Genomic DNA, 12,528 nt, shown 5'->3' with positions numbered 1-12,528 from the left:
CGAATCTCCGGATCTAATTGTCAGTGCATTCTCTATGTTATGTGTTGCTATATCATCATGTAATGTTGTGAATGGCTCATACTAAACAACAAATAATCTAATTTCAATGTAACCGATAACCACTTGATTTTGGTTTTGCACAAGTGCACCGCTCTAGTTCAGATAAGATGTTTGTGAAATCAAAATGGCAAGAAAAGTTTTTTTAATGTGGAGGTAAGGTTTTAGATTTGTAAATTAAAGGTTGTTTTGAAATTCAAAACCTCTATTTCATTTTAAAATTAATAATGTAGTTGGTCAAGAATTAATGATCAAAATTATACATAGAGATATTAAATAAAAAATAATAAATAAGTATATATAATTTGATAATATAGGGTTCTATATTTGTATAATCATATCTTAATGTAAGATCATTTTGGGATTAGGATTGATCGGATCAGATAAATTTTATATTATATAATTAATAATTAGAAAACATATCTAAAAAACATTTATATATAGGTAGATTAATAATTTTACATATACATGCAATCATTGACATTCAACATCACATATGATATTATTACATGTATACATTTAAATTAAGTAGTAATTTAACTGTCATTTTTATACAATAACACTAATAATATTTATATTTTCATATCATAAAATAAAAGAGTATAAAATTTCTATTAACACAATAATAATAATAATCGAATTCAATCTTAATAATATTCTCTGGTTCACAAGATGACTTAGTGTAAAGGCCAACAAAACATAGCAGAAGTTATTGAAACCTTTGATTCGAGCATGAATGTTAGAAACATTCTTCTAAAAACCTGTTAATTCCACATAATATTAGACAATAGATATCAAAAAATTCTATCATTTTGAAAAAGAAACAACAAAATATTATTGATAAAAACTAACTCAAGAAAACTAAATAGATATTTAGAGTCTTAGAACCCTAACTATATAAAAATGGAAATAATCTAAATTATAAAATAGTCCAAAAAATAATAATAAAAGACTAAAAATCTTCCGAGCTTCCGAAAAAGTTTTAAACTGTGTTTTTTTTTTTGTCTGAAATTGGACGGTTATGGATTTCTCCTTATAATTAACTATAGATCTCTGAACATACTTCGATTGGATATAATATAGGTCCCGTGGTTCAATCCGAGTCAAAAGTTATGACCTATCAAAGCTTCTATCAATTCCACTCTAATCCCATAGATCATGCTCTAATTCCACTACAAAAAATGATTCTGCACAATCCAAGATCGTTTCAGTGTTCTAGATCATAGGATTGCGCAATCGTATGATCCAGGATACCAATTTTGTAAACATGAGTAGGGCCCACAAAAAAGTTATAGGAAGGTTTTTGATTGTGAAGAAAATGATAGATTTTTATATTTTGATATGGTATTGATGAGATATATTAGAGACTATAAAAACCTCTTAAAAACTAACCATCGGAGATGTTTGAGGCTTCGAGTAATATTAAGAGCTTCCAGCTCAAAGGAGAAAGTAGAAGGTTATGACCAACCGGGTGGGGGTAGAAAAAAAAATTGGTATATCATATATACTCTATCGAAATATATCGAATCATACGAATGTTGGTGCAATCGACCTTTACAGTTTCGATGTTTGATAATGTACTTAAGTCTGATCAGTTTGACCAAGGATTGATCCAAATAAGACTTGATGTTTGGAAGAGAGAAGTTTAGTCAGGACTAAATAACTAGTAAGGGTAAGTTTTAACCGAAGGATATGCAGGTGAGAAGTCTACTAAATAACTAGTCCTAACTAGAAGTTAGGCAAGTAAACGCCCTAGTGAGTAAAGTTGGACCTTAGTGAGTGAAGCTTGGTAGTGAAAGTCCTGGTGAGTAAAGTCGGACTCTAATGACTGAAGTTAGGTAGTGGAAGTCTTGGTGAGTGAGCCGGACCTTAGTGAGTGAAGTTAGGTGGTGGAAGTCCTAGTGAGTGAGTCGGGCTCTAGTGAATGAAGCAAGGTGGTGGAAGTCCTGGTGAGTAAAGCCAGATAATGGAAGTCCTAGTGAGTAAAGCTGGACAACCCTAGGGGGAGGTAACCCTAAACCCTAAACTCTAAACTCCAAGCATGTGTGACCGACTAGTTTTTGGTCAACCATACATGGTCAACCAGACCAGCAAATCCTGAAATCTGTTAACACTATTTTACTTTACTATTTTATCTATTATGCTAACTCAGTGTTGCAGATAAGTCTTAGTAGATTAGCTTGGTCAGATACTAAGCAAGACTAGAGAAAGTCCAAACAGTTCTGGAGGACCAGATGTTTGGCAGGTAAGTGGAGGTAAGTCACTGGAGGAGAGTGATTCAGTGAAGATGCATCCCGATTGAGTGGACAGTAGGTGTCGGTCCAATTTAAATCTATTTTGGAAACCTAAATTGAGACTCTGACTAGATCCTGATTTCGAAGACAGGATCTTGGTCTAATTTTTGTAATTACTTTGATAGCTTTATACTCACTAAAGGTTTATTACAATATTCATAATATGCTATGTTTATCTGTATTTTTTTTATGAATGTCAAACAGGGAGGGTAAGAGTTACGTAAGAAAAAGATAAACTAAATCTTGAAAATCTTAACCCTAAAATGATCAAGAGAATAAAATAAAAATTTAAATTACTTAATTTTAAGTTCTCTTGAATCATGTCATTACTATTTCATTCTTGCATATATATATCTTTTTCTAACTTTAACATAGGTTGTCATTACTTTAAAAAGGGGAAGATTATTGGTGTAATTTGCACTAACGGTCTAACTCAGATTTTGATGAATGACAAGTGAGTTAGGTTATGTGTTATCGTGATCTAATGCATTTATCGAGTGTGTAGGGTTGATTAACATAAAGGGTCAAGAGGACCTGACACCAGGTAGGAAGTCTAGTCGGGATGTGCAATTCTCGATTGGCGAAATCAAGATGTGGTATTCTGGTAAGAGGTCGGGATGTTTGATTTTTGATGGGAGGAAGTTCGAATGTGCGATTCCGGCAGGAAAACCTAGTGAGTCATATTGGTTGTCGAGGAGGTAACTCGACACTTGGTAAGTAAAAGTAAGTCACTGAAGGAGAGTGACTTAGTGAGGACACGTTTCAGTTGAGGGGATAGTAGGCATCAGACCAATTTAGGTCTATTTCAAAAACCTAAATTAAGATCCTTACTAGATCCTGATCTGGAGGACAGGGTCTAAGTCATAAATTAATCATATTATTATTATGCTAACTTTATCTTATAGATTATTATTTGTTGTGTTGGACTAACATGTTTTACAGGGCAAAAGAGCAAAAATTGCCTCGGGTGAACGACACTCGAGGCGCCTTCCATGCAACGGAAGGTGCCTTCAGTACTGTCCATGGATAGTGCCTTCAGTGCTATGGAAGACGCATTCTATCGGATAAAATCTAATTTCACTAGCAATAAGGACCAACACTTTTTGGGATAAACTTTTATAAAGGTGTTACTCGACCAAGCCTTTTTCACCAATTCTTCTACGAGCTTCTACTCGTCCGTTTGAAGTTCCGACTGCTTCGACTTCCTATTGTTGCTCTGCTACGACGTTGCTACGTCTGACTACTACCAAGGAGCCATCCAACATCGAGCTTAACCTGATCATATTTGAAAGTGTTGGGTAAATAAATTAAATTCTGTATTTACTTTCTACAAAAGGAAAAGTGTAGCGTGTTTCGATTTTCCTTGTACTCGATCTCCTGTTTCGACGGTTCCAGAGGAGATATTTAGTGGATTACCCATCGATAGATCCGCGAGACCCGACTATAAACCAAGTAAAACTGCTTGTGTTTTTGTCCTTTTTTGTTTCTGTTCTTATTTCCGCTGCACTTACTTTGATTTTAACAAAAAAGAAAAGTTTTTTTAAAATCACATGATTCACCCCCCTCTCACATATGTCTCGATCCAACATACTGTTCGTGGAAGGCGTCTTCTAAGTGCTTGGAAGGTGCCTTCGGTCGGATAAGGTAGAGATATCGTGGATGATAAGAAGCCGATTTTTAAGGGATAGAAGTTGACATTGAAAGCGTCTTCAATGCTATGGAAGACGCCTTCCATCCCTTATAAAAGAGCATTTAGACCAAGACTTTCAACACATCTCTTCTACAAGCTTTTACGTATCTGTTTGACATTTCGATTGCTCTGACTTCCTGCTGTTGCTTTGCTGCGACATTACTATGCCCGATTACCACTGAGAAGTCGTCCAACACCGAGCACGATTCGATCATCTTCGAAAGTGTTGGGTAACAAAATTCAGTTCTGTACTTAATTATTGCAAAAGGAAAATGGTAGACGTGTTACACTTTTTTGTATTCTTTTTGTACTCGATCTCCTTTTTCAGCCGTTTCGGAAGAGGTTATTAGTAGATTATCTGTTGATAGATCCACGTGACCTGGGTCTTAGAATATGAGTCGTTGAAAACTCTGAACCAAATAAAACTAATCGAATTTTTATTTTTTGTTTAATTTTCTGCTGCGCACTTTATTTTATAAAATCAAGAAAAAATTTTAAAACCACTTTGATTTACCCTCTCTTATTAGCATCTCAATCCAACAATAGATTTAACCGTATATCAAATTATCATACCAAAATTTTCGATATTAGTGTTGAAATTTTACTATAATTGATATAAAATTTATATTATATTAAAAATTTAGTACATTTATATATACCGTATCCAACCACCCATGCAGATGACTTCCTTTCTACAATAAGTGAGAGCATAGGAGGGGAGCAGTTGTCTGGTGGAAAATATTTCCAAATCATGGCAAAAGATGAGTTCAATTTTTGACTCATTGATATTGATTCAATATTTTATCGCCCCCAACCGAAGTCCCGTCTGCATCAAAAACAGGGAAGTTTGTTGAAATTTAAGACTCCTGAATCTTCATGTTTCATAGCTAAGGAAAGGCCGAGGTGAAGAAGAGTATATTGAGATCAATTCTTACAGGTCAAAAACAATTTGGTAAAATGAATGTAAAATGTTTATAGTGTGATTTGTAAGACAAATTGTACCATACTTCTTTAGCTCGTGGATGAAGTTGTTATTATAGTACTGGATCCCTTTTGGATAGACAAGCCCTCTGCCATCTGCAAGCATGTCACCCATTAGGTTCGCCTCTATTTCAAGCAATCATATAGTTAGTTCCTCAATGAATTGATTAATCCAAAGATTGAATCTTAATAAGGTCCCAAAGTATAATGTAGGATGTTAAAATTACAACTACATATGTAATTTCAAAGAATATGTTCTATTAATTCTGTGAAGGAGACCAACCATTAAAGAATATAAAAAAACATAATTTTTCCAAGTAACAGAACAGTTGGACTAATTAGTCTTTCAAAATTAATATTCATGTCTTGCTGAGAAATCCTTGCATCTAAAGAAGCTTCAATAAAAGAAGACGCTTTTTCGACGGCTGCTTGCTGTTACTTCTCCTCCTCTTCTTGGATACGAGAAACAGTAGGGAGGGCGAGAGAGAGAGAGGGGGAGAGAGAGGGGAGTGGAAGAGGCGTCGTTGGCCATGGCGGCTGGAGTCCTCGAGGGTTCTGTGAGCAACATCCTTGAGCAGGAGTCGCTCAAGTGGGTGTTCGTCGGTGGAAAGGGCGGCGTCGGCAAGACGACCTGCAGCTCCATCATCTCCATCCTCCTCGCCCAGGTTCGCCAGTCCGTCCTCGTCATCTCCACCGACCCTGCCCATAACCTAAGCGACGCCTTCCAACAGCGATTCACCAAGATCCCAACCCTCGTTAACGGCTTCTCCAACCTCTACGCCATGGTACTACCACCAGCTTTCCCTCTATTCTAACGATTTTTTTCTTCTGCCCTTCCATCGCTGATCCGATTGATGTATGTGATTACTCCTTCCAATCCTTCTTCCTATTCTGTTTTTGTGAGATTTGATTCTCCTCATATTCTGCAGGAAGTGGATCCCAAGGTGGAGGGAGACGAGCTGTCTGGTGAGGGCTTGGATGGATTTCTTTCTGAGCTTACGAATGCGATCCCTGGAGTCGACGAGGCCATGAGCTTCGCTGAAATGCTCAAGTGAGTTTCTCTTTGTTCAAAATCTGCTAATTTTAGACTGGATGAGGTATAATTGTAATTTGTAACCGTGTAATTATGTGCAATTTGCAACCTTTTTTCTCTCATCTGATTGCTTACCTGAAGTCTTTACTGGCTTGGGATGGCTAGATCCTACTTTAATGCTTTGTCAATTCTGAGTAAGGTTTTGCTCATTACGAGCATGGAGGTTTATAACATTCCGGTATGATGCTTCCAGTTAAGAATACATATAACTTATGAGAAGGGCAGATTGCATTTTGTAACAGAACCCATTCTGCATATTTGATAAATTTTTAGGTGCTCTTTGGAAGTCCATATGATTAGGTTATCATTTATAAATTTGTTTAATATGTTTGATAAGTTATGTGCCAATTCATTTATGATATAAACCTTTGAGGTTTGTTATTGTAATGTTTATTGCTTGTGTTCCATGGGGAAGATTGCTATATGGTGTGAATTCTGATGCTTATCAATTATCATCTTTGAAGAAGTTTTTATTTTCTTGAATGATGTGCCAGTTCGAGTATATCTGTATATGAGCCAAAACTTAAGGGGACAAATTGCTAAGGAACATCTTCTTTCTTTCTTTTTATTTGCAGATTAGTCCAGACAATGGATTATTCAGTTATAGTGTTTGATACTGCTCCAACTGGTCATACTTTAAGACTGTTGCAATTCCCATCAACTTTAGAGAAGGGGCTTGAGAAAGTTATGTCTCTAAAAAATAGATTTGGCGGTTTGTTGACCCAGGTACTCGCATGATCCTTGTAAATGTTGTTAGTATATTCCTTGACATTGCAAATGACTCATTGTTTAATTATAGTCAATGATGTTCTAGATTTGTGAGTTTTAGTTTGGTTGTGTTATTTGACTATCTTGCTCTGTGTCATTTGCTCAGTCTGTACTTGTGAATTCTTTCAGTAATTGGCATTTTTTTTCAACCTAGTTTTGAATGTGTGCATTGTTATTAAGTGGCTACTTCTTCCTCCAAGTGCTGCTTCTTATATGCCACTGCAGGATGCTGTTTCCATATTTTGTTATAACCCTATTCGTTATTTGGTTTATAATTTATGACTCAGGAAAATAGATTGAGATAGACTATTTCATTTGATGATTGTACAAGTGAAAGGTTGAAAAAAATGGCTAATGATGAGATTTGGAAAAGAGATAAAATTAAGCTATCGTTTTAAAGACGGATGATGTGAGCCAGTGGATTATTTATAGCAGATATGTGGAGGTATGCACTTGGGAAAAGTTAAGAAACATGATAACAAGCTAGTATGACTGCTTCGATTCATGAAAGGAGTGGTTACCCGGATTAAATTTTGGTTAGTTATGAATTTTTGCCATATTGAGTAATGACCTAGTACAAAGTGTTTTTTCTTTTAGAAAAAAAAACAGGAGCTGAGACAGCCTGAGGTTTGAAATTTGGCAACATATCTGGCCAATTTTTAACTCCCAGCCTTCGGTTGCTTTCATAGAAACACTGTGTATATACTATATGAAATATATGCTACCATCAAGCATGGTTTTGACGAAGTAAGTGGTCTTTTAGTGTTTGAAACATCAACGGTCATGTAATGAAATCTCAGGATTGATAAAAATAAAACTACCTAGTCGACCTTACCTATGGGCAGAACCCTCCTATGCCAATGTTAGAATTTGTTAGCAGTTGGCCATTAGGCCCTCGGTGTAGATTCGCTAATAGTATCATTGGGTACTTTGGCATATATTATTCAAGTACTATTCTACTTTTACAGACGGACCAGAGCAGAGTTCTTAAATGTCTGACAGAAGTATCCTTGCTGGAAATCCTTCAAAAATTCTTTTAATATAAAGGTATCTGACTTCTTGTGACACTATTCTGTCATGTCTGGCAGAGAAATGCAGTATATTTGTGTAACAGTATTCTCCTTGGCTCTTAAATTTTATGACTTTGATATAGATGCAAAATACCTATTGCATTTATTAAAATCCATAATATGTGAATGGACAATTTCTCTAAGTAGAACTTTACCATAAATAAACTGTATTTACAGGCAAACTTTCAAATGATGATACAAATTTAAATCAAACACTAAGTTAGACTAATAGAGCCCGAGAACAAGTTTATTGTTGTTATTTGGCAAAGTTGACATTTTGAGATATATGCTTTTAATCTTTTTTTCCACCACTCTTTTCTTTTGGCTTATTTTGTTAGTATTTCTATTCATTGCATCTTCAAGTTTTATCATCCATCAGTTCACATTTTATTAATATTGACAGGCTACTCGTCTTTTTGGTCTTGGTGATGAGTTCAATGAGGATGTGATGCTAGGAAGGCTAGAGGGTATGAAGGATCTGATTGAGCATGTAAACAAGCAGTTTAAAGATCCAGTAAGATCACATTCCTGGGAGATTTATTCAAATTTTATTAATTTGCTAGTTGCCATTAGACCTTTATTTTTCCAGTTTGGAATTTATAACAGTATAGATTCTTAAAAATGCATCTGGTGATGATCCAATCCAGGTTCTTGGGTTATGTTCAACTCAATGAGCATAGAGATATTGCTATTGGTCGATCCTTAAGACTAGTAGGACTGGCGGTGCTAAGAATGATCATTTTTACATGGTTGAAATTTCATTCCGTGCCGGGTGGAACGACCGAAACTTACCGTTCCGTTTGCCATCCAAATCGGCACTAGCTTAGTGACAATTTCGTGCACACGAGAATTGTGCACGCGACAATCGCGAGCTTGTTGTCGCGCGACAATCGCGTGCACTCGTCTTCGCGCGACAGAAGGCGTGTCTCAATTCCATTGTGATGGGAGGAATCGCGGGACTCCTCTGACGCCACCAGAGGAGTGTAGGAGTCCCCTGCGACTGTCCGGCGCCGCGACACGCGAAGAGGCATTTCCTAACTTAAGTGTGATATTTCGAAGAGGCTTTTATAAAGCCTAATTAAGTTATCCAAATAAAATATAAATATATTTATTTTTTAAAAAAATAATAAATTTTATTACTTAATATTCTGAAAATTAATTTTACTAATTTAAATTTTATTTAAAAAATCTTAAAAATTCTAAAAAATTTTAATAAATCAGATTAATATTCTGATATTTTTTTAAATTATTATATATTTTTTCTGGTTTACTATTTAATTAATATTCTGATTTTTTTATCATTTTAAATATATATTGTTTAAAATAATAATTAATTTAAATAAATAAATAGTTAATTTATATAATTATTATACACAACATAGAATTTTTTAAATTAATTTATATACTTATTATAGAAAAATATAGAATTAATTTTAAATTTAGATCCATGAATATTAAGATATTTAGCTTTTTTACTTTTAGAATTTTTATTTTCTGAACATATGAAACATATATTTTTATCTTAGAATGTCTCTACTAATCTGCTTAGGAAATATTAGATGTCTTTTATTTAAAAAATTTTGATAAAGGTTTGTCAAGTTCATGATTTCTAATAAAACACTTATAATTTTGTAAACCTCTGATCATTCTAAATTGAGATAGTTGAATTATTATTATTAGAAGATTATTTCAAGTTTAAATAAAAAAAATACCGAAACCGTATCGGCACGGCACGATACGATACCAAAACCGTATCGTTCCAGGACTGAAACCTTGACACGGGTCGAGATTTTAAAGCTTGCATTTTTATACACAAACATGCAATAATAGGTTTAGTTTTATTTGAATAGAATCAATGTGGACAACTAGTTTGGTTGTTTTTTCCCCCTTACAATCATTTTACTTATAAGGTGTGATTCATTATCTTCTCTTTATGATTGTAGCAAAAGGTGATTACCCCATGCTCCCCTCACAGCTTGTCCCTGGTTATGTGAAGGAAGGTAAATCATGGGGTCAGCTTATAGCCAACCACCAAGTGGCTAGGAGGTGGGAGAAGTTTTTTCCCCGAGGGCATGCACATGTTGGGAATTGATCCTTGCCCCATTGTAGCAAATCGGTCACCCTTTAGCCAACTCGGCACCTTGTGGGGACCTTCTCTTTATGATGATACTCTTTAAGGTGTTATAATCGAACTAGACAAGCTATGCCACATTTAGTGGGATTGGATTCAGCTTCTCACTTGTTGTGCTTTTTCTTCAACCAAGTGCTAGAAATCTCATTCATCATCAAAATCCGTGGAGAACAACTGGCCTACCTTGTTGGAATTTGGGGGGGGGGGTATGACAATCAGTGTCCATGTGTGCAGATCTAATGATTTAACTATTACATTTCAATAAGGACCACAACATTGAAGGCAGATGAATTATCTAGTTAGTAAGGATCAAGAGATAATTTGGTGTGCAAGTGTAGAATCCCATTGTTGAGACATTGTGGGAAAAAAATGATGATGATTTGGGCTAAGATCGTACTATTTCACTTTCATCTTGTTGCAAGGGTGATCTCTTGTGTGGTTTATCTGATGATGGAGCAGTTAAGTATATTATTTTTGTTCGAATGGAGATTATGATGGAAATACTTTCAGAAGCTGGGAAAAAACTTAGCACATGAGAGAGCTTTTTAAATAGGTGCTTGAGTAAATGAAACATAACTTTATTTTTCCATTTTATGTATTAAACACATTAGATTACTCCCACTATCATAATATTGGGAAAGGGGAAATTTGCCTTGGTCAACTTTACTGAAAAACAAAGTTAGATACTTGACATATGCTCATATTTTGGATTGGTCTCCAACTCATTAACCTTGGGACACATTGTTCAGTAACGTTACCTTGATCCCCATATTGTGATCAGTTTGCACAGTTGCATAACCTTGATTCCATATTTGTCTGAATTTGCATTGGTTTTTGGAATTTCAAATATAGTAAGTGTTGGCTACTTGTGTTAGTGGTTACTCAAGATGAAGAATTGGAAGATTCCTTCTAAAACTATAATAGAAAATTGTCTCTTTTTAAAATCTTGATTTTTTCCGTAGAGATTTTTCTGCAATAGAGGCAATTGTCTATGTTATTCTGCAGTACTTAAGCCTGACTGCTTGGTTTAGTGAAGTTCTAATTTCTTGTCTCCTCAAGTCTTCAATCTAGCATGTATAGACATATATATAAGGTCGCTATAGTTGTTGAACTCTTAAAAATATAAGATCCTTTTCCAAAGTATATAATTGATATATCATACATATGATATGACAGTCTAATCTACTGTTTGCTATCAATGATCGAGTTAAATTTCATTGTATTCTAGTACATTTGCCGTTATCTTGTATCATACTGTTTGATAGTGCTTATGTATTTTCTTGGTTCTAGATTTGATATATAGTTCAAAAAAGTTAGGCAGAACTACAGATAATCTTTAACTTTGTTAACTTTATGTGACAGGATCTGACAACATTTGTCTGCGTTTGCATCCCAGAGTTTCTTTCTCTATATGAAACTGAGAGGTTGGTGCAAGAATTAGCAAAGTTTGAGATAGATGCTCATAATATTATCATTAACCAAGTAATTTTTGATGAAGAAGGTGTGTGACCAGACGATGCTAGTTTCTGCTTTATATTTTCTGACTCTCCTCCTAGTTGATATGGTTTATTTGAAATTCTGTAGCCGTCGACTCCAAATTATTGAAAGCAAGAATAAAGATGCAACAAAAGTATATTGACCAGTTCTACATGCTCTATGATGACTTCAATATCACCAAATTACCACTGCTTCCGCACGAGGTAGTTGTTTTTGGTGATGGAGGAATCCGTGCTTATTTTGTTCATTCTTTTAGTCACTATAAAGTGAGTTTTGCAGGTCTGTGGAGTTGAAGCTCTTAAGAATTTCTCTCAACACTTCATTTCCCCATATAAGCCTTCACTCGTCCGGGGAACCGTAGAGGAGCTGCAGCAGAGAATATCTACCTTGAGATCACAGCTGGAGGAAGCAAAGTTAGAGCTAGAGAGATTGCAAAAAGGAAAGCAGATAGCTTGATACCCTTTCATGTCATGCCTAAGCCATTCTCCAATGTCAGTGAAAAATTATCGGCACACATTTTCTGAAGCAAGGTTTATTCCCTCTCGGATAGATTCAGATGTAGTTAAATCGAAGTGATAGGGAATTTCTCCCGCTCATGTCTTTTTTTTTTTTTCCTTGTAGATTCAACCTATGCACTTTATTTGTCATATTCGTCCAGATAATGTGATCACTGTGAAATATTGGTTCCCTTGAACATGGAGCTATCAACAACGTTCTTTTGTGGGGAATAAAAAGATGAAATAATTGTTTTCGGAACATATTATAATTTTCTTGTCATTTTCTCTTTTTTTATTATGCTTATTTTTTTTGTGGAACTTGTTGGGAGTGAGTGCATAGCGGGGAATCTTGTTAGTTTTTTTTTTGGCAGAGTTCACCAATTTCTGTAGAAGTAGCAAGAAATTGGTCTATAGTTGGCTTAGCGTGTGCAAAATGGTTATGGCCGAGCA

At 35.1% G+C, this 12,528-nt stretch overlaps 1 protein-coding gene across 2 annotated transcripts; it reads left to right on the top strand.

Annotated features, from left to right (window-relative positions):
• The first annotated feature begins 5,419 nt into the window (after nt 1–5,419).
• LOC122038165 (ATPase GET3A-like) lies at nt 5,420–12,339 on the top strand. 2 transcript variants are annotated; one of them, XR_006127804.1, is made up of 8 exons: nt 5,420–5,807; nt 5,952–6,073; nt 6,691–6,841; nt 8,357–8,467; nt 11,447–11,585; nt 11,669–11,784; nt 11,861–12,111; nt 12,203–12,339. XR_006127804.1 is itself a non-coding variant. In XM_042597796.1 (7 exons), the coding sequence occupies exons 1-7, from the start codon at nt 5,553–5,555 to the stop codon at nt 12,035–12,037; spliced, it is 1,071 nt and encodes a 356-aa protein (XP_042453730.1). In that variant the 5' UTR covers nt 5,420–5,552; the 3' UTR covers nt 12,038–12,339. The 2 variants fall into 2 exon arrangements, 1 of the variants encoding a protein (XP_042453730.1); XM_042597796.1 differs by having other exon boundaries at nt 11,861–12,339.
• The last annotated feature ends 189 nt before the right edge of the window (nt 12,340–12,528 follow it).

The sequence above is a fragment of the Zingiber officinale genome, chromosome 1A (assembly GCF_018446385.1).
Source record: "Zingiber officinale cultivar Zhangliang chromosome 1A, Zo_v1.1, whole genome shotgun sequence".
NCBI lineage: Eukaryota > Viridiplantae > Streptophyta > Magnoliopsida > Zingiberales > Zingiberaceae > Zingiber > Zingiber officinale.
Note: the sequence above shows the minus strand (reverse complement) of the source record. Positions and strands in the feature narration are given on the sequence as shown.

Coding starts and splice junctions, on each gene's coding strand:
- LOC122038165 (XM_042597796.1), top strand. CDS start 5,553: ATGGCGGCTGGAGTCCTCGAGGGTTCTGTGAGCAACATCCTTGAGCAG. Junction 6,842..8,356: donor TTGGCGGTTTGTTGACCCAG/GTACTCGCATGA, acceptor TAATATTGACAG/GCTACTCGTCTTTTTGGTCT. Junction 11,586..11,668: donor AGTAATTTTTGATGAAGAAG/GTGTGTGACCAG, acceptor GAAATTCTGTAG/CCGTCGACTCCAAATTATTG.